The sequence below is a fragment of the Ambystoma mexicanum genome, chromosome 6q, assembly GCF_040938575.1.
Source record: "Ambystoma mexicanum isolate Mex_15411 chromosome 6q, UKY_AmexF1_1, whole genome shotgun sequence".
NCBI classification, from domain to species: Eukaryota; Metazoa; Chordata; class Amphibia; order Caudata; family Ambystomatidae; genus Ambystoma; species Ambystoma mexicanum.
Genome location: NC_090937.1, coordinates 1,406,056,199 through 1,406,078,666, shown reverse-complemented (window position 1 = coordinate 1,406,078,666; position 22,468 = coordinate 1,406,056,199). Strand labels below are relative to the sequence as shown.

At 46.3% G+C, this 22,468-nt stretch overlaps 1 protein-coding gene across 1 annotated transcript in view; it reads left to right on the top strand.

The window, feature by feature from the left end:
- The window catches only part of LOC138516729 (vimentin-like), a 56,844-nt gene that overhangs the window by 3,690 nt on the left and 30,686 nt on the right, over positions 1-22,468 (top strand). The window contains exon 2 of the mRNA XM_069632062.1: positions 19,966-20,631. Coding sequence (XP_069488163.1) covers positions 19,966-20,631 — 666 coding nt within the window. The remainder of the gene's footprint in view (positions 1-19,965; positions 20,632-22,468) is intronic.

The following is a 22,468-nucleotide window of genomic DNA, read 5'->3' as shown; positions in this document are numbered from 1 at the left end:
ATAAACACTAGTTCCAATCTGTTTATGAAGTTGGAGTGCTGAGAATGCATTGCCTTCAGGAATTGTTAAGTTCATTCAATTACTCAAGAAGATAATGCTGTTGCATTGAGGTCCAGAGTCTCCCATACAAGTCACTCCAGCCACTGCAACCACACAATCTCCGATCGCATATAGCACTTCCATTTCTCTCTGGGAGCAAACTTACACTGCACCCTACTTTCTCCTGTCTCACCCCTCACTTCACTCTTTTTGGAGAGAGAACTCATTCGCTAAGGGAGATCTGTTTCTGTATTTCTATCGCAGGTCTAATTGGTTTATACACACATTAAACCCACCAGGTGCTAATTAGACATGCATAACAAACCGATCCAATAGCACAGCAAGTAGAGCACTCGCTTTAACACCTGTATAGCACAAACACTTGCTCATCACCTCTGCCATACGAAGGAAGCTACTTTTAATGACAACAATTCGAACTGTAGCTTCCCACATAATTCTCTATCTCCTTAAACAACTCTCTATCTCCTTAAACACAATCTACCCCCTTTAGTTCATAGTTAGTCTCGGGAGGATAGCTTAGGGGCAACGTGCTCGCCTTGGAAGCAAGATGACACGGAGCAACACAGGTTCGATCCCCGGGTCCTCGCTTAGAAACCTCTGGGTATTAAGCGCGTAATAAATAACCTATCACATAGTTTACCTCTGCTGGGCCCATACATACTCCATATAGGCATGAGTGATTCGCAGGGTCTTGGCCACCGTCGCATAACTTTAACGGATGAAATGCACACACGCATAATAGCACCTCTCAATTCTTACACATTTTTGGACTCCGGTCCCTTCGAGGGCTTTCAATCAACAGCGTGTTGGCACCATAATTATGGTGAAAGGGGTTATACAAATATCAAAATTAATGAATGAATACAAGCCCAAAATGAAGGGCACACTACCAAAACTGTGCTGGTTCAGAAAGCAAAGTGCTCATCCAAACAATGCTGTTCAGGAAACAAAGTGAAGTACCACAGTGCTGGTTTAGCAAATAAAGGTAGATTGTTCATTTTAGGAATCGAGGAAAACCAACCCGCCAGAGCAGACCAAACTCAGAAATCAGAAATGATCTGGAACAGAGTGTGTCAGTCAAAAACTGGAACACTGATTCAATGGCTAATGCTACATTAGAGGCAACCAATTATTTTAAAATTGACTAATGATCACATACCTTGGGCAAGACCGATGATGAGGGCCCGCATTTGCCAGCCACAAGTCTTCTTCTTTGGTCTGTGAGGGTGGAACGAAAGTAGTGTGCTAAAGCTTCTTGGAAATGTGGTCTTTGGAATTAAAAGAACATTCTGGCTGTCAAAACCCTGCATGGATTTGGATCAGAGGGGAAATTCTGAACATAATCCCCAGACTCTACATATCACTGTAGCCATATGCCAAAGGGTTAATCAGAAATGCCCATCACAGGAAGGACCCCGACCCCATTAAGTCATGTGCACACAAGCAAGGTTTGCAAATAAGGACACATGGAACTGAACCCCCTATATAGATTAACTACTCTTCACCCTCCCCCTTCCGCGCAGGAGATCAAGGCCACAACTGGGGCTCAATGTTTTTAAACCTGCATTTTGCTTTTGATACCATTGACCCCAACACTTTTCTCCTTTGACTAAAGGCGAGCAATGGAGAAGCAGAGTACATATTGATCCTGGCCATTTGTGGAAACCACATGCATCAGGTAAAACATTCACCCAATCTCTATCCAAAATAACCAACCTCAAATGCGGCATGCTACAAGGAGTGTGATAATGGGTGGTGGTGAGCAAAATTGGAAAGGAAGTGCTGCGTTATAAACATTGCGCGAAGTGTTTTGGAAAAGTGTTCCATGCTGGTGAACGAGAGAGTGGTCAGCGGCTGTTACTGCTCCCCCGAGATCCTCTGTGTACGGATCCCTTAACAATGCCTGGAGGCGTTGCTTCATAAACCAGAATCCAGCTCGAAGCACCTTGGAAAAGTGTTTCGTGTTCTGTGGACTGCTGGTGACTGAGAGGCTGAGATGTACGATTACTGTCCAGTATGGGACTAGAGCACTGTACCATTTGATTACTGTGAGCGTTTCTCTGTATTATTCTCTTGTTCGCGAGGGAGTGAATGCGGGCCATGGCCTTTGAACTTCCTCGCTAGTCAATTACGCTACACTTCCCGAGCCTTAACCAATGTAGCGTTACACTTGGCCAAGTACCAGCTAACAGTGATTTTGGTTCCTTTCACTCCTGACTGTTATTTTAAAAAATGCACAGGGCTATCACGAGGGATTGGACGCTTCAGAATTTCCCTTTCGAGAGCCAGACCTCCACCGTCACTAACGGTCTACCTGGGCCCTGTGATAAGTACCTTCCTGCATCTGACGTAACCGCTCCGCTGGCTTGCTTAATCGATTACTACACCTGCTGCTTCTTGTAACCCGGTGCTGTTTTAACATGAGGTCTATGAACCCATGGAGAACTGGTTTACACAGCGCTATGGCTAAGATGGGAAAATTCCAGCCAAGCCCTATTAATTGCTTGAACTCCTCTACTGAAGCCCCCTTTATTAAGAAGGATAAAACACATGAAAAAATGAAGGTAGTTGAGGCTAACCCTCTCACATTGTCCCAGCCCATGATTATGGGCTACCTTTCTAACATTGGTGCAAAGCCTGCTTCTACGATAGAGGTGCAGCCAGCTGAGCAAGGTAGAGCTGTCCTATTGAGCCCCTCCCCTCCTTAGACACAGACTAAAATTCTCCTCCTGTACCCACGCTTCCCCCATGGTCTTTGCAGAAGTTTTAAACAATCACATAAAGAGCCCCTTACTGTCTATAGACAACAACGGGTTACTAAATATGTGCAACATTCTGAAGTGCAACTCACTTGATCCCCCTTGCAGAGTGTTACGACAATGTTATTGGGGGTAATTTATCCAACAGCCCTAATTTGGAACAGTTGGCCACAAGCTCCGACTCCTCTACAGACGAATGATACTGTGAAGGGGTGGTGACTGACTCCACCAGAAAGGACACACAACTTAGTGCAATGTCTTTGCATTCCCAGATCAACACCATTTTTATTAAAGTCGAATTCCTATTCACCCTCTGCATGGATATGGCTGCGGTACAACACCATTTAAAGTCAAACTTAACTAAAGTGGTTGAAATTCTTCTGACTACCCACCCAGAACTCACCACCCATGTGAAAGGTGACCTGTAAGGAATACATCTCCTTGAGGGGCTTAATCCTGCTATGACCAGTATACCTTTGAATTTAGCAAGAAGTACCCCCCTTCACAGAAGGACTTTCCTATTGTGATACGGGATCAGTAGGCAGAGATCCTGTTTTCTTCTTGCTCTTCCATATTCTTACAAGATTCAGTAAATATAGTGGCCTGCAATGAAGATGATTCCTTGGAAGCATTATGCAATGAATTCTCCATGATGAGAAGTCTGCCCTTGCCAGATGTGAGAAACCAGAGGGTGTCTCACCAGCTAGTCTCCGGGATCTCTCTCTCAGGTGGCCAGGGCAGGGCAATCGCCTTTGGAACCAGACCCTGGGGGTGGACCAGTTCGGGAGGATCACCTGGGTTAGGGGTCTTCAGGGAGTGGGAGTGAGGCAGCCGATGGTGGGATGCGGTATTCCCCCTTTTTTTTGTACATCAAACCTCCACTTATTTTTAGGATCCGATGTCCCAACTCCACCCCCCCTTCTGCACAAACCATAGGCCGAGGAAGAGGGTGACTTAGAGTAACAAGACTAACTCTTATACATCGTACTGGACACGTCAGGCTAATCGGGTCAGGTAAAATCAGGCACTTGACTTCAAGTGCATACACCTGATTCCAATTAGCTCTCCTCACACAGATAAAAGGCGGAACCAAGAGACAAACTTTGAGCAAGGTGGAACACGAGTACGAGCAGAACTTCGGGGCAAAATGCGAATCTACTGGAGCAGAGCGATGGACGAAGAGACGAGAGCAGCGGGTCGAAAACCCAGAGAGTTTCCTACAGGAGGTTGTTACCTCCACAAGGCAGCGAAAGACACGTGGAGAAGGCCAGATCCCAACATCGAAGACTGCATTGTGTTTCAAGGATGCCAGCTACCCTTCCAGGTGAACGGGAGAGTTGGGGAGGTGAGGTCAAGCCTGTGGTACTAACCTTGACTCGTGAATTGGAAATCGAAAAAGCAAGAAAGAACTGCACACAGCTGGTGAGTTGGCAAGCGACCTGAGAGACTGGTGTGTACAAAGAAAGATTGAGGTTTGCAACTATATATCGCAAGTAAAGGCTGCACGCATGTGGATGAGATGCGAGGAAAGGTAGACCTGTGAATGAACTTTAAGATAAAGACAGCTGTGGAATCAGGGATACTGAGTAACGGAGTGGTCTGGCGAAAAGGAGTAGCTCGCTCGAAAGTCTCTGTGAAAGGTACATTGTTTGAGATGATAAAAGTGAAAGAACTGTAAAAGTGAAAGTGAACAAAGTTAACCCTGAGAGAAGGGGAGAGGAAAAGTTGAACATTGAATTCTGAGTCAAAGTGGTCCTGCGGTTGTCTGTAAAGGAAGCCTGCACATTCGAAAGTCTTCTACATCTGAAACGCGGTCTGAGCCCGACTGAGGGAGACCTGAAGTGTAAAAAGCTCAGGGAAGGGAGCCCTGGCAAGTGTTGTCTTACTGTGAAAGGTCTAAGCCCAGCAGAGGGGGACCAACATTGAACTGTGAAAGGTCTGAGCCTGGCAGAGGGGGGCCAATGTTGAACTTTTGTTTTTTTGTTCACAAGGTCTGAGCCCAACAGAGGGGGACTGGTGTGAACTTTTTTTTTGGACTGGAACAAGAGCTTTTAATGTGGAAGGCCAGATGGGCCTCAATCCACGTTTCACAATGTTTCAGTGATGAAGTCAAAGCCAGAGTGTGTCATCCTGTCTATAGAGACTGCCTTATTCCATGCTGCCTAAACGTGGGAAGGAGAGCTGATTCAGCCACATTTTCTATTTGTCGAACACTGATTTTTCTTTTATATACATACCTCCTTTACACACTCTTTTTGTACAAGCGATAGGTCAAGCATTAAGTTTTTGTTAGCATAGGCCATTTTGATTTGAAAGACATGACTAAGACTTTTTTTTTAATTATTGGACGGTTGAGACGACTCCCATCCTAGTTAAAGGGCAAAGTAGGAGTTTTTATAAACCCCACAAAGTTAATAAATGTTTTACAAATTGTATCTTTGGTGTCAGTGTCATACTTGTGATACCATGCCTCCCCTACACTGATAAGGAAAATGACCAGCAACTTGTGATGACACCTCTCTTAAATCAACCAAGCAGGTCTCTTGTTTACCTCATCCTACTGCTCCATTACTTAACCACTGCCCTGGGGGTAATGCCTCCACCATACCACAACAAAGAACAGTTACGAAGCCTCAAGGTGACAGCTCAGTGAGGAGGGATACCCTATGGGGTCCAATGGACAAGTGGGCCCATCAATGTCCTTACCTCGGAGCATGTCCCCATAGGGCTGACTTAAAACAGGCTGAGCTCAGCCAACGGCGATACTATCAAACTAGAAATCACAGAATACCAAGATCTGTAAACAACCATTTTGACTATCCTGCCTGGCAAAGGTCTGATGTAGAGGTTCTGAGCCAAACCGCCCCTATCCTTTGAGTACTAACGCATACCATTTAAATAGTGTCAAGGGTTGCCCACTGCTGCACGGACCAATTTCTCCTCTTTGGGACTGGAGGAGTGGCCATCTCAGGCCTGCTTGTTGACCAATGCTCAATCGGGGATGCGAAACCTGGGCACCTTGGTGAAGCTTGAAGAACTGTCCCCTACAACAAATAGCCCTTTTATTAACAGCTCTCTGCTACTACACATGTGGTCGATTATTCCTAGACTTTCTACAGTTGGAAGCCGAGATATGGTGCAAATCGAGCTCCCTAAATGGCAGAGTGCAACAAATTGGGTGTTGATCACATTTTCTTCACCTGCAGTGGTTTTCCTACTCTGCACGTGTATTGATGAACTGTATAACTTGGGTTTTAAATTGACAGTCTGTTGTGATTCATCCACAATGTTTTATAATATTGGCATAGGTCCCAGTGTTCTAAATAAGGAAAGAGCCCTGCTTACCCTCCCCCAGTGTCCTATAGGAAAATAAGTCAGGGGACTGGGCGCCGCTCACCCTGAAGGTTTAATTGTAGATGAGAGTGAGATAACCAACTGGTACCTGGTAAATAGGTCTACGACTATGACAAAGAGCAAGCTGAAAGAATGGGAATGAAGTTACGGAATAGCAAGCTGGAATACTAGGGGCCACAACCACATTGTAAACGGGGAGGATTCAGTTTCCCTGCTTGCTAAGTACGATGCCTTCCTTCTACAGGATACCTGATTGGAGTCTACAATCAAATCAAAGCAAATAAAGGCACTCGCGCCGACCATATAGAGGGCTGATAACTGGGTTAAGACAGGAAATAGAGTCCTGCTCCCTCGACCAATTTTCCAGTTCCGACTCTGTACAGGCAGTTGAACTACAGTTGGGCGAGACTGGGGATAGGTGTAATATTCTGATTGTAAATGTATACATCCCCCCAGATACTGCATGCCTGGAGAGTATTCATACCCGCCTTGAGGAGATTTTCTCCACCTGATACGAGCCTTCAGAAAACCAGATCATTTTGGGTGGCGATTTTAACACACGATGCACCAATGCCCAAGACTGTGCTTCCTACAGATACATTACAAATAAATGTGTGATGTTACAGAAACAGGGAAATCGTATGGGGGGCTAAATGGGTGCAGTTTTTGAGAGATTGGGATCTTACACTTATGCATGACAGAAGTCATGGCGATATAGCTGGGAATTACACCCAGTAAATGGGCAGTTCCCGAGCATTGCTGCATTACCTTTCTGGGAACAATGCATGCTTGATCAATACAGTGGAACTAAGATTTGAGTCAAACTGTTTCAGTGATCACTCCATCCTGGCGGCGACAATTGTTTACCCTAGGAAAAAAAGGTGGGGAACTATGTGGGGAATTGAATGTGTTGAACTACTAGTCATCTACGTAAAGCCAACGTATTAGTATCTGAATTTACAGAAAGGGATATATTATGGTTAGGAACCCTGAATCGTAATGAATTTGAAGCATGGCTAAAACATAAAGCAATTGAATCCAGTGCGGTTAGCAAGCGCCGCCTAGCAGATGTGGACAATCACACAAACAAATTCGACATAGCTATACGTGATGCCAAAAGAGTTAAGGGCCGGAAGGTGAGATGGTTCATAGCTCTGGACTTTCTCCAGGGGAAAGAGGTGGACAAACAGGGGCTATCAAGGTGGCCTATAAGTCCTGGCTAAAACAATGGCACTATTCCATTAATAACAGTGTATGGCAAACCACTGTCTGTACGTTTAGAAATAAAAACGTCAGAAATATATGGCAGATTCTGTCTCGAGCTAGGGGAGACAAATCGAATAAAATACTAAAACCCATCCAGCAAAGTGTGTGGCTACCCGTTTTAAGGGATAAAGATCATTGCCACAGCAAATCCTCCAAAGAGAACTACTGTCAGGGGGCTCCTCTAATGATATCCTTGGAGACAATTGTTGCAACGGTTAGGAATGTAAAGAACTCCAGAGCTTTCCAGCACTGTTTTAAAACAGGACCCCATGGGTTGGGCACGGATCCTAAAGATTTTATTTGAGAAGGTTTTTCACTCCCACGAGAGCCCCGAGTCCTGGCAGAAAACCATTTTATTGCCGGTTTACAAAAAGGGAGACCACTTGATCGTGGCAGATCGATTGCTGTCTCTTCTATATGTGACAGGAAAAATAAATTCTTCTATGGTTTTGAGCGCGCTGCAGCAGTGGGTGCATGAAAAACACCTACTCCAATTCAATCAGACTGTTTTTTTGTCCAGGGAGCTCTACCACTCACAATCTTTGGACATGCTACTCTGGAGCACATCTGCTAAGGGAGGGTCCACCTTGTATATCATCTTTGTGGACTTTAGAGCAGCATTCGATACTGTCTGCCGCTAAAAACTTTGGTGCCAGCTGGAGCAATGGGGCTGCCCAAAGTGGCTTCTATGTATCCTAAAGTGGCCACACCAGAACACAGGGGGTAGAGTAAGATTGGATGATTCTGGGACTTTGTCTGACTGGGTTGCTATAAATAGAGGAGTTACGCAGGGCTGTGTGTTGGCACCACTGTTATACAACTTGTACTTGTCTGATCTCCTCTCACATTTTTCTACCGTAGTGGGCTGTTGTCCCAGGGTTGGAGGGGTACCACTCCCCTGTATGCTGTACGCTGACAACTTGGTCCTCTTTAACCATACCTTTTTAAAAAACATATTTTTATTGTTTTTCATGTAAAAAAGCCATCAACGCACATTAATCCCACATAACTCCCCCCTCCTCCCTCACCTCTCACCCCGGAAGAATTAGGATCCCATTTGGTTTTGCTTTGGGAGAGTTTATGTGCTGTATATGTCTGATATTTTGATGTTATGCGGGCACCATTGTTCCATATAGTCCGACTTCAAGTATTCCAAAACTCCCCCCATTCCTTCGTGAAGGAGTTCTTCTGGTCCTGAAGGTGGTGCATAATTTTTTCCATGGTCATTTGCGACCCCACCTTCGGCAGCCAAGTGAATACCAATGGTGAGTCTTGTTTTTTTCCAGTTTTGGGCAATCGTTGCCCAGGCCGCGATGACCAGGCCCATGAAGCTCCTCCATTGTGCTTTGTGAAGTCTCTTGGCCTGTGGGTCCTTGAATCCGCACAGCCACACCCGCTCACCCATTTGGTCAGCCTCTGGAAACATCTTTGTTTCCGTTTGCACTTCCCTCCAGAAACCCGTGACCCACTGGCAGTCCCACCATATATGCCTCCACGTGCCTAATTCCAGGCATCCCCTCCAACAACGATCCAACGTTTCCGGATACATAGTTTTGAGCCTCTCTGGTGTGTAGTGCCATTGAGTGATTATTTTAAACCACATTTCTCTGGTTTGGACTGCCCGGGAGAGTTTTGGGATGCCCGCCCACAATTCCGCCCATTGCTGTCTAGATATCTTTTCCCCCAGCGTGCCTTCCCATCTCTTCATGTATGTCCATTTGATTTCTTCATCTTGTGTATTGATAAAGTGATATAGTGTTGACACCAGTTTCTTATCACCTGGGTTGGTTATTAGGAATTTTTCGAATGATGTTAGGTCCCTTGAGGCACCCTGTAAGACCTCCGGTGTGTTAAGCCAATGTTTGATTTGTTCGTATTTATACCTATCCGCCTCTGTTAGGTTCCACATTTTTTTACATTCCGTAAATGTTCTTATTTCATTGTCTTAGAACATTTCCCCGATTTTCCTGCACCCTGCGGCTTCCTATTTTTCAAAGGCCCCAGATTCTTGTCACGGTGGAAATTGTGGGTTTCGGCATATTGGCGTGAAGGAGGCAAGTGGCGTGGTCATAGTACCCCTCCTGGTTTGTACGTCCCAGGCATCTAAGGTGGTTTTCATGACCTCGCTAATGCGAAGATTCGGGTGTCTATGTTGTTTGTACTTCCACAGTAGGTCCTCCAAAGGGGTTTGGTGACCGCCCTTTCTTGTGTCACCCAAATTGTTCGTTGGTCATCCCCCATCCCTTCCCTCAGGACCCAAAGTTGTTCTGCTTGATAGTATTTCCTAAAGTGTGGGAGTGCCATTCCCCCTGCCCTGGTTGGTGCCGTGAGGATGGCTCTGGCAACCCTTGGGGGTTTCCTGTTCCACACGTAGGTCGAGATGGCCTTTGACAGTGCTTTAAAAAAGGAGTTTGGGACTGTTATTGGGAAGGCATGGAAGTAGTACAGCACCCGGGGGAGTATGTTCATTTTCACTGATTGAATTCTGCCCCACCATGAGACCCTTAGCGGGCACCATCGATCTAAGTCCTTCTTCACTCTGGCCAAAAGCTGGGGGTAATTACCATTATATATCCTGTCCACCTTATGTATGAGTATCACCCCTAGGTACTTGATACCCTCCCCTGCTATTTTAAGACCTAGCGAGCCCGCCTCTTTTTCCAGTGTCCCCTTATGCCCCGCTAGGAACAGGATCTGATCTCTGATTTTTTTCCCATTTATTTTTAAGCCAGAGATCTCCCCGAATACCTCCAATTCTTTTAAGGTTTGTGGTAGGGATTTCCCAGGATCCTCCAGGGCCAGTAGCATATCGTCTGCATAAGCTATGACTTTGTGCGGTCTGCCCACCATCTTGATCCCCCTTACCCCTGCAGATTCCCTGATTTTAATTAGGAGGGGTTCTAGGAATATGGCATATAGGAGAGGGGGCATCCCTGTTTGGTTCCTCTTGATATCTCCACCCTATCCGTGACCTCCCCATTTATAGCTATTCTTATGGATGGGGAATTGTAATTGGCTTTGACCATGTTTATGAATTGGTCTCCAAATCCCATGTGTTTCAGTGTTTTGAAAAGAATGGTCCACTCTACCCGGTCAAAGGCCTTTTCGGCGTCTAGTGAGAGCAATATTGCTGGTGTGTGGGTAATGCCTATTTTTTCTACCAGATGAATTATTCTTCTTAAATTGTCATGGGTTTGCCTGCCGGGAATGAAGCCAGATTGATCTGTATTTATTAGGATCGGAAGGAGGGGTGATAGCCTGGTGGCCAGTACCCTGGTATAAATCTTAGCGTCCAAATTTATCAGGGCAATAGGGCGATATGAGCCAGGGAGGGTGGGGTCTTTACCTGATTTATGAAACACTACGACTTTTGCCTCGTTCATGGAAGGAGTTACATTTCCGCTTCCTTAAATATGTTCAGTAACCTTGTCAGAACTGGAATGAGAATGTCCGCATATTTTTGGTAGAAGGGAGCCGTAAAGCCACCTGGCCCTGGTGCCTTGGGGTTTGGGAGGTCTGCTATTGCCCTCTGGACTTCCTCTTCTGTGATCCATGATTCCAGCGCCACTTTGTCTTCCTCCGATATTGTTGGAATGGGGAGAGATTGTAGGAACCTGTCTTATTTCTCTTCATCCGAGTGCTCTGTCGCATAGAGCTCTTGATAGAAAGCCTTAAAGGCCTCCTCTATGTCCTTGGTGCGTGTTTGTGTTTTTCCATGTACATTTTTGACATTCAAAATAGTCATTGATTTCTGTTCTGTCTTGCTAGGTATTTGTCTGCCTTATTGGCCTTGATATAGTATCTTTGATTTAGATAGAGGAGGGATTCCTCTGCCTTTTTGTTGTAGAGCATATCAAGTTGTCCTTGCACATGTTTCAATGCCTTCTTGAGACTTCTAGTGGGATGAACTACTAGCTCCCCTTGAATATCTGTTATTTTCTTTTCCAGTGTTCTTTCCCAATCATGCTTCTGCTTGTCCTTGGCGGCCTTCAACGCTATCATATATCCCCGGATCACTGCCTTGAAAGCTTCCCATACAGTCCCTAGAGAAACCTCCCCAGTGTCATTTAGTTCGAAAAATTCTTTGATTTTGTCCCCTATTGCTTCTCCCATCACCTGGTCCATAAGAATATCAGATGGCAACCGCCACCTCCAAAGGCCTCTCCCCCTTTCAGGGGTCTGGATGTCCATCCATAGCGGGGCATGGTCTGATAGAGCTATAGGGCCAATTTCTATTCCTTGTATCTTCCCAATCAGTCCCACCGACACCCAGAAGTAATCTATTCTCGACATCGTGTTATGCACATGCGAGTAATACGTAAGACCGCTTGCTTGACCCTTCAATTCCCTCCAGGCATCGCGCAATGCTAACTGCTCCATCTTTTGATTAAGCTGTTTGGACGGGGCCCCCTGACCCTGAGTTCCTCCCGCACTCCTATCCAACCTTGGTTGCCAGGCCATGTTCAGATCTCCTCCCAGTATTACCTCTCCTTTCGCGAACCCCTCTAGTCTCCCCAACGTGTCTCGGAGGAATCCGTCTTGCCCAGAGTTTGGTGCATATATTGCCGCTAGGGTAAGCAGGAGACCCTCTATTGAAACGTTTGCAAATGCAAATCTCCCTTCCCTGTCTACCTGTGTTTCTATGAGGGTTGCCACAAATCCCCATTTTACCGCAATCATCACTCCCGCTCTTTTTTCCCCGGCATTCGCTTGCGCCCAGACCGTGTACCCTCTGAGGTTTACCTTCTTTCTATCCTGAGCTTTTATATGAGTCTCCTGGAGGAGCAAAATGTCCACCTTCTCCCTCCGAAGCAGAGCCTACGCTTTTTTCCTCTTCGCCGGCGAATTCAACCCCCTCACATTAAGTGAAAAGATTCTGAGCTTCCCCATCTCATCTAGTCTATCGCAGCTGCTAGCAATCCCGCATGTTGTGATCCCATCTCTCTTCCGGAGTTCCCCCTCCCAATCTCCCCCCCAACCTCCCCAACAGCCCCCAAACTATTAACATTAACTCAACTTTGGTCCCGAGGAGGGCCCAGGCACCTAAGGTTGCTAGGGCGTTGCGCCTATCGCTCCTTGCCCTCACATGACTCGGGATGAACTTTTGCGGGGAGTCCTAAACCCCGCATCCTCCTCAGACCTGGATACTGTCCCTTCCTGGTCCCCCGCCAGGCTGCAGTATGTCTGGTATTCCGAGGTTTCTCAGCAATTTCTTCTCCAGCCTTCTCTGATCGGAGGTTGAACTGTCAATTTTTGTCTGGGTTTTCCCTCTACTCCCCTGCAGGCTGCCCCGTGATCCCCCTCCCGGTTTGTTTCTTTTTTTGTCGCACTACTTCCCATCCTCTCGGCCTCTTATGCGGTTCCCCTTTGGCCCTGACGCCACTCGGGTCTGCCTCCTCCGTTTGCAAGTCCATTATATGAAGTCCTTTCTCACTGGTGGTCACTCTTCTCTGTTTACCTCCCCACTCAAACAGTAGACCAAATGGGAACGTCCATTTGTATTTGATCTCTTAGGCCACCAGCTTCCTCACCAGTGGGGCCATCGCCCTCCTTTTTAAGAGTGTCGCCGAAGCCAGATCCTGGTATAACTGTATTTCCACCCCATTCATCCTTATGTGGTCTATTTGCCTCGCTCTTCTTAGGATCTGCTCTTTTTGTGGATATGATGAGGGCCGCTAAAACATCCCTTGGTCTTTCCCATGGGGCGCCTGTTCGTTTCGGGCCCACCCTGTGAACTCGGTCGATCCCGATGCTGTCCGCTTCTTGCGCCTCAATGATATCTCTGAATACTTCTTGAGCCGCACACTTGAGGTCTTTGTCTAACACTGACTCGGGCATACACTTGATGCAGATATTGGATCTGCGGGAACGGTTTTCCAAGTCTTCACACTGAATTTCTAGGTTATGGGTTAACTCAACCAAGTGTTCCTGCATTTCATTGTTCTGTCTTGCTTCATCTTCTACGTTTTGCACAATTCTCTCTATGGTGTCCGTCCTTTCTTCCAGCTTGGCCACGTCTATCTTCAACTCTTGGACTGCGTGCTTCATTTCCTTCCTCATTGAAGTAAATTGGTCCTGCACTGTGGACATGAACTGGTCCTGCAGCTCTACAACCCAAGCATGCATGTCCTTTGTTGGGGGGAGGGTGCACTGGTTGGGAGGGTGGTGTCCGCTGTGGGTTCTTAAACGGACCTTTGAGATTGCAGTGGCGTCTGAAGACCACATGTGAAGCAGATTTGAGTATGTCTGGGAGGCTGCGATGCAGCATTACATGCGCCCCCTTTCCCCTTCGCCCTTGACATTGTCCCCTGGTTATGGGTGTCCTGCAGTGTCTCTGGATGCCTCTAGAGGGCCTGTGGTGGGGCAGCTGTGGTGTCTCCACGAAGTATAAGGTTGTGTGACACCTCCCGCTGAGTGCTTGTGGCAGGGGCCACTGGGCCACAGGCCGTGGGTTAGCGTTAATATGGGGAAAGTATAGTGTCTCTTTTGTTCCCTCCTTGGCTGCGCAGCGTGCCCATTGATGAGATGGAGTCCAGTTCCTCCCTCCCAAGGAGCTGCGCTCCCCCTCAGTGCTTTGTTTTATTGATAAAGATGGGGGGGGGGGCGCTGCACCCCAGTCCAGGGAGCGGTGCCTTAGTTAGTGAGTGCCCGTCCGGGGCCTTGTGAAGTGGGGAGAAGGGGGTGTCTATGCGGGCTCGCTCACCTTTGGCTCTGGGTTCTCCTTTCCTCCGTGACTAGTGCCTCCGCTTGTTGTGCTTGAGAACGCTGTCTTCTCCTCCCGCTAGTCTCCTCAGTGCGCCGAGGCCCTGTGTGCCGCGCTGGAGCCTGCCGGTAACTGTACTGGTGGGATCTTCTAGCCGCCTTGCGTGTGCTGTTGACCCTGCACGGGAGTTCCCGTGGGGATCCGCTCAGGCCCGCCTGGCCCCCAGCCCCTCTCCGCTTGTCTGTGCGCTGCGTTTCAACGTCTCTTTCATGGTGGGAAGGGCCATCCGCGCCCAGCCTCAGCAGTGCGTTCTCGGCCGCACTGCTCCCTTGGTTGTGTTTCCGAGGCTGGCGCATAGAGCCCCCGGGCTCCGGAGTGTCTTTTACTTCTCCCGTGGGAGTGAGTCAGATGGCCCTTCGCCCCCGGACCCACTGTGCATCCCCCCGGCTCTGTCCCCACGCGGCCTCTCCTGGATATCTGCTGGATTCTCCCTCGATGGGGAGGGGAACCCGCATCTCGTGGCTGCAGTGTCTCCCCAGGGGGTTCTTGCTGGGCAGTTTCCCGTTGCTCCTGTGCCCGCTGCTTCTCGGGGGCTTTGGCTGATTGTCTGGTGCAGAAACGCTTGGAATTCTCCTTTAAGGGGCTTTATTGTTGGGGGCCCGGCGGTAGCGTGGTTCAGACGCGCTTCCACTGCCGGCGGCCATCTTGGAATCGTTAACCATACCTTTTAAGGCGCCAGGGGGATATTTGAAACACTTGCTTCTTACTCAGTGTTAAATGGCTTGATAATTAATATGGATAAGACGAAAGCCATGGTGGCTGCAGCCCACAAGGAAAATCGCCCTACTTTCCACACAACATTGGGCACCCTTGACTATGTAGAGAAATACTCATATCTGGGTTTAGAAAGGAGTGCTAACATAACCGACGGCCCGATAATAGAGGCTAAAAAGATAAAAGCCTGCGGTCTGACCTAGAGGATAGACACCTTCGCCGGACAGACGGTAGGTTATTCTATTGAGGGCATTATTATTCTATACAAACAAAGTTTTGGCTCCACGGCTCTATACAGCCTTGAGGCTTTGGCTATGGGGGATCTGACATTGTTAGTTAAGTTGGAGGACTATTTTTGGTGCAGAGTATTAAAATTACTCCCTTTGAGCACCATGGAATATCTTAGGCTCGAGTTGGGACTGATATCATTGAGGGCCTTACTACTGACAAAGCAAGGTGAGCTCCAAATGAAAGCTAATTCAAGCCTTAAATGTCAATTGCTTGCCTTGGTGGCGGGAGACAATAGACCACAAATGACATACAGGAGAAGTGAATTTTCCTCTCTGATTTAGAAGCTGTATGACACAATTAATTGGCTCCTATATTTTAACCAAAGTACTAAGTATGATAGCCTGAAAAATGTATAGGAAAAAGATTAATCAATGGGTCTGGCTAAATAACTATGAGCACCTTTCCACCTTGCGATCATATAGCTACGTAGCTATGGTTTCGCATTGCTATTTACAAACTCAATGGTACCTTAGACAGAGCCCAAATCCGGCCGTGCGCAATTTTATTCTTAGAATGCGCACAAATCAATTGCAACTACTCGCCCTCCGAGGTACTTACTTTGAGATTCCCTTAGCCCCAAACGACATGCCGTATGTGTAAAACACCAGCTATGGTCGAAACAGCCAGACACGTACTTACTGAATGCAAGGGCTTGGGTTCTCTGTATATGACCACATCTTTTTTTAAAACATTTGTTTATTGTTTTTTTCAATTACAACATCAACTTTGTGTAACGCCCCCTCCACAGCCCAGCCGGATCCAACCCACCCAACCCTTCCCACCCTGCCTCCCCCCTATATCAGATGGGTTGCTTCGGGAGTATAGTTTGTAGGTAAATGTACAAGTGTCAATTGTTTCCTAGAAAGCCCACCTTTTGTGGGCAGTGAAACTCACGATAGTCGTCGTGCAGGAAGGCAAGTACGAGTCCCCATTCGGTTGAGAACTTGGTGCTGTCCCTTTGGAGCGAGTAGGTAAGCCGCTCCAGGGCAACAAAGTTCCACACTTTGGTAAACCAGTCTTGTTCATGCGGGGGTTCCTTCGCCTGCCATTGTTACGCTATCACCAGGAGTGCAGCTAGAGGTAATATTGCATATGCTTTTCTCTGAGGCTTCGGCCAGGCCCTGTTTACTGAGTCTCTTATGCATTATTTTATGCCTTTCTTGATCTGGTTACCGAACACTTGTTTCATATTAAAGTTGACTGCTTTCCAGTATTCCCCTAGTTTTGAACAATCTCACCAGATATGGGCCCAGTCTCCCTGTCCACCACATGCATGCACGGCAACAGTCCTGAGATGTTCCCCCACTAATAGCATGCTATCGCGCTGGTGTAAAGTGGCACTGTGTCATGCCCTTACACCATGTCTCCCTGATTTGGATCGACCTTGTGAGCTTCGGGATATCCCTTCACAATTGCTCCCATTTTTCTGTCTCTATGGGGCACCCCAGTGTCCGCTCCCATCTGGTCATATATGTGTTGGGTGCTCTAGAAGTACCATCTGCTAGGAATTTGTAGATGTTGGAGGCTAACTTCTTGTCGCCGGGGTTAGTAGTGAGATATTTCTCAAATGGTGTAAGAGGTCTTGTCGCTGCTGCCTTGTTAGAAGGGGACAACAGCCAAGGCTTAAGCTGTAGATATTGCAGTCTATCGCTTTCCCTTAAGTCTAGTTCCTGTTTGCACTGATCAAAGGGTTTGATCCCCAGGCCCAATATCAAGTCTACCATCTTAGAGCACCCCCTCGCCTTCTATCGGGCAAATGCTCCTGGCTCCATCTCCGGGGGGAACTGTGGATTTTGATATAGGGTGTGAAGGGAGAGGGGAATGTGGAGATGCCGCTTTGGAGTATTGCTTGGTCCCAGGTGTCAGCCAATAGGCCTGTAATGATTCTTTTGTGGACATTTGGTGGACTGTTTCCTCTGTTCAGCCACAGAACCTCCCCGGAGGCGCCTGTCACCGCCCTGTCAATGCGCAGCCATATTATTTCCAAATTTCCTGTGAACCAGTCTATAATACATCGTAATTGGGCTGCTTTATAGTATTGGGAAACGTTCAGTAAACCCAACCCCCCTTTGTGTGTTGAGGCCATCAACGTGTACAGGGCCACCATCTGAGCTTTGTTGTTCCAGACAAAAGTTGTCAGTATCTTGTTTAGTGTTTGGAAAAAGTGGCTTGGGACGGGAATGGGGAGTACCTGAAAGCAGTACAGCCGTTTGGGTAGGATCACCATCTTAACAGTGTTTATTCTCCCCCACCCAGGAGACCAATAAGATGGCCCAGCTATGCAGCTTGGCTCTGGTTTCCTCTAGCAAAGGCTTGTAGTTTGCGTCATACCACCCTGTGAGGGAGTTGGTGATTGTTATCCCCAGAGGCCTTATGCCCTGCAGTGCCCATCGAAAAGCGGTGCTATCTACCGTGCACTGCAGAGAGTGGCTAGTGAGTGCTAGGTTCAGGATTTCTGATAATAATTATCAGTCCAGTCACCGCCCAAAACACTTCTATTTCCGAACTACCAACAGTAGAGAGTGTTCAGGGTTAACCCTATGATCCTCGCCCCCGAACGGGATCCCTCGTAGGCCCACCAGCCCTCTAAGTTTACTCATGAATGGTTCTAAATGAATGGCGTAGAGGAGGGGGGACAGGGGGCAACCCTGCTTGGTGCCTCTTCTGAGCGGGATAGTTTCGGATAGCTGTCCATTGATAGAAAGCCTAGCTGTTTGATTGCTATAATTAGTGCAAATCTTTGGCAGAAAGGACGCACCAAACCCCATCATCTCCATCGTTCGGCACACGAAGGACCGCTCTACCTGGTTGAATTACTTTTCTACGTCGAGTAAGAGGAGAACCGATGGGGTGGTCTTGTTTGAGGCTTTTTGTCTAACGCCTGCCTTTGCTTAATAAACCCTGACCGGTCAGGGTGTACTAGATTAGGGAGGGGATTTTCAACCCGGTTTACAAGCACTTTCGTATAGAGCTTAGCCTCTATATTAATTAGAGTGATGGCCCGGTAGGACCCACAAAGTGTTGTTCCTTGGCCGGTTTCGGAAACTAGGACCACCTTAACTTATTCCATTGATGGGATTACATGATCCGGGTTCCCGAATGTGTTAAAAATCATAGTCAGTCTAGGGCCGAGGAGTTTCTGAAAGGTTTTTATAGAAAATGGCAGAATAGCTGTCGGGGCTGGGGGATTTGTTGAGCGGGAGTTCCCTGATTGCTCTTTCTACCTCTTCTGTAGTGATGTCTTGCTCTAACTGTTCCCGTTCTCTTCGGGTACTTTTTTGAATGCGGACAGAGTGAAAGCATGTATCCTGGGTAGCTCTGTCGGGGCTGTCTGAAGCATAGAGTGTCTTATAGAATGTTTTAAATTGTTCAGTGATGTCCCAACTGCTGGTGACCTTGGACCCACAGGGGTTTTTATCTCCTGAATGTTTTGCGATGCCACCTTTTGCTTTAGTTTTTGTGCTAAAATCCTATCGGCTTTATTGGCCTTGACATAGTATGTCTGTCAGAGGTGGAGCAGCCCCTTCTCCGCCCTTTTGGTCTAGAGGAGTTCAAGTTTGCCACAAATATTTGCATGCAGTTTACGAAGCTGCATCCCTGTATCTGTTTCCATTTTGTGCATGACTTCTTGGAGCTTGCGCTCCATTTCCTGTTCGAACGCGTAGGACTGTTTTACCCTGGACGCACGGGTTGCGATTAGTTCTCCCAGCAGACATCCTTTAAAAGCATCCCATAGTCACCGCTCTGTGATTTCCAGTGAAGTATTTAGTTTGTAAAACTCTGTAATTTTGGATTATATTTCTTCTCTCAGTACTTGGTCCGTTATATAACCACGTATGACTGTTATGTCTATAGCTACAACTCGGTAGGAACTGAGGAGTTTTGGGTCTACTGCCTTAACTCAAAGTTGGAAAATCTACATCTTGCACTGTACTGGCTGTGGCGCCATATTCTTAAATTACTTTCTGTGGATAGTGTGATCCCTCAGCCAGCCCCTCTTGAATGAATACAGTCATATAGATGTGTTTTATTGCACTACTATAGAATATTTCCTGTACTTCCTGTTATACGTGTCTACACATTCAGTTGCTTGAATGTGTCGACACTTATAACTAAAATGGCTCCACAATACTTTTTAAAACCTTTTTTCTTAAACTAAAATGTTTTTATAACTGTTTTTTAAATTGATGGATGATATGAATTATTAGATTTGTTTGATTTTATTTTGACTATATGAACTGATTGTTTGAAGGAATATGATGAACTTGTATTTTAAAGTGTGTTTCTTTTTAGCTTTTAAAAGTTTTTAAAGGTTCTTTAAGAATCATATGCAAATAAATTATAAACAAATAAACATTTGTAATAAAACCAGAGGAAAAAGTTGGGCCTTCAAGATAGCCTGAAAATAAGATGCTTTATAGTACTGTAGTGATAGGTCTTGTTATTTTCCTATAGTATTTAATGTATTGACTTTGTAAGGGTAAACAGTTAAGCAGACTCTGCCAGATTCGTTCTGCACCAGACAAAATGAATGCCATTAAATTTTACAATGACAAATACTGGTTATAATTATGCTTTCAATGTGACCATGCACATGAATCATTGCCCTAAATGCATTGTATGAGTTATATGCATTTGAGTAGCTCAAAATGTACAATTTCACTAATACAGCAATTTCCTTATATAGTTGATCAAGAACATACAAATGAGTTGATGGTCTACATAAAACAATAAGCATGCATTGTTTTATATTTTCAGAGGAGGCAGAGAGGATACTGAGGGAGTTCCGTCAGGATGTAGATGATGCCACTATTCAGAAACTAGACTTGGAGAGGAAGGTGGAGCAATTGGTTGATGAAATTGAATTCCTGAAGAAGCTCCACGATGAAGAGGTGGCCGACCTACGGAGGCAGATTGATGACTCAAAGGTGACTGTGGAGCTGGAGAGTACCCGGCCAGATCTCGCTGCTGCCCTCCGTGATGTCAGGGTCCAGATGGAGCAATTGGCTGCCAAGAACATCCTAGAGGCAGAGAAGTGGTACAAATCTAAATTTGAAACTTTAAAGGGACAGGTGTCTAAACATGACCTCCATCTCAAGAGTATGAAGGAAGATATCAGTAAGTACTCATTGCAGATAACTGAGCTCGAAAACCAAATCAACGCCCTGAGGGCCCGAAATGAAGCGCTGGAGAATCAGCTTCATGACATGGAAGCAGCCCACCTGGAGAAAGTCGCTGGCCTACAAGAAATCATTGCCCAACTAGAATGCCAGCTCCTAGAGACCAAAAGCGATCTGTCCCATTACCTGCAGGACTACCAAGACCTTTTGAACATCAAGCTGAAACTGGACGCGGAGATTGCAGTCTATAGGAAGCTGCTGGAAGGAGAGGAGCAAAGACTGGGCCTTACTTCTGAAAGTGAAGGTAGGTCGAAACTAAACCACTATTAATGCAGATATTCTCAATGTTCACAACATATAGATATGATAAATGATGCAGCCCTCCCCTTTCCCACTTTGCAATACATGAACTATTCAGGCCAGGTAAGAAATCTGGGTTACCCAAAATCGGAGTTAGAGGAGAAGGAAATCAGGTCAACCCCTATTTGCAGAACAGGGAGTCCCATTGTGCCAATACTTTTGCCCTCACAATATTAAATTCCCTGCAAGCAGGTATAGAAGTACGTTTAGTTCAAATGGCCTATTGTAATGCCAAAGAAGATACTTCTTTCTCCATCTCAACCCACAGTTTCCTCTCTTGTAGGCTTTTCAGCCACAACATTATCCACCTAATTTGGACGACTGCCATGTCTGCGACTGCCAAAATACCCATCACAACATTTCTCGTTACAATTGTACGTGAGACTCTAGGTTTTTCTTTGGGCCCAGATGAAGTGCAACAATTCCATTTGAATCTGTTGCACAAAATTCAAGGTGTAGTTTTGTTGGGTGGGCTTGCAGGACATATAACAGTTTAGGTAAAATGATAAAAAATCTTTTGCTGGCAATTCTCTCAAAAAAGGATACCTCCAGGTTACTCCACAGGACTGGGGAATTACATTTATAGCGAGACTCTAAACATTTCGGTAGCTCCATCCCCAAATACGAGATTGAGAGGGATTTCCAAGTAAATGAAATCTAGCTTTCAACCCTTTAATCACCTTAACTGGCTCAGTTTTACGTAGAGCCTTTGATTTCCAATACATGATTTCAAAGCCTGCAACCTCGCAAAAAGGCTTTCTTGTGCCACCTTGCGGAGAGGGAGAGCTAGTTCCATCACCACATAAAGTATGCTATCTGAAAAAAACCTAATTTGTGTTTTTGACCATCTACCGCCACCCCTCTAATGCTGGGATTTCGGTTTGAGTCTCCCGGTTAGGGGACCCCATGCAAGGGCATCCACTAATTAAGGAAAGAGGGCAACACAGTTGGGTGGGAGTAATGAGGCGATATGCCGGAAGGAGGTGGGCCGACCCTGTCGGTAACGACCTGCTGCCTAGAGGCATATCGCCTTCATCACTTGTGTAGTTTTCTACACAGGTGCTAATGGAATCTTTAAAAAAACTATCTTTATCCCACGGCTCGGCTCCTTGTAGTGCTGCTTGTCAGTGAAGTCCGTTTTTAATGTTGAGGACTGTGATGTCAGCAATATGAAAACAGATTTCATTGACAAGCAGTGCTGCGCGGCACCGGGCGGCAGGATAAAGGTACGTTTCTTTTTTTAAGACACCATTAGCACACGTGTATGAAACTGGTGAAGGGAGAGCAGGGAAGGAAAGGAAAGGCAAGGGAAGGGGCACTGGCTGCCCAGGGAGCTCAGAACGCGATCTTGTACCATATAGTTCAGCCTGCGTTCCGAACCTCCTGATTGGCTAGCGCCCCCACCCAGGGTGCTAATATAGCAATGTAGAGAAAACATGGCTGAAGCTGGTATTAGTGAGACACTTTTAACAAAAAACCCTATCATAGCAAAAACAAAATACTGGCTTTGTGACTGGATAAAGACAAGAACAGAATGTGAGAAGTATAAATGTTTCAGTTCAGGATATTTTCCCATGAAAAGACTGAATGAAATCCCGAGATATATAAGGAAACATTCTGACTTGCAGTATAGAACTAAAATTATGAGATTTCGGTTTGACCTACTGCCTAATAGAGCGAGAAAAAGGAGGTGGGCTCGAAAAAATGAGGTCAGTGGTACATGTAGATATTGTAGAAAGGATGTAGAGTGGGAATCTCTCAAACATGTTATGATTGAATGC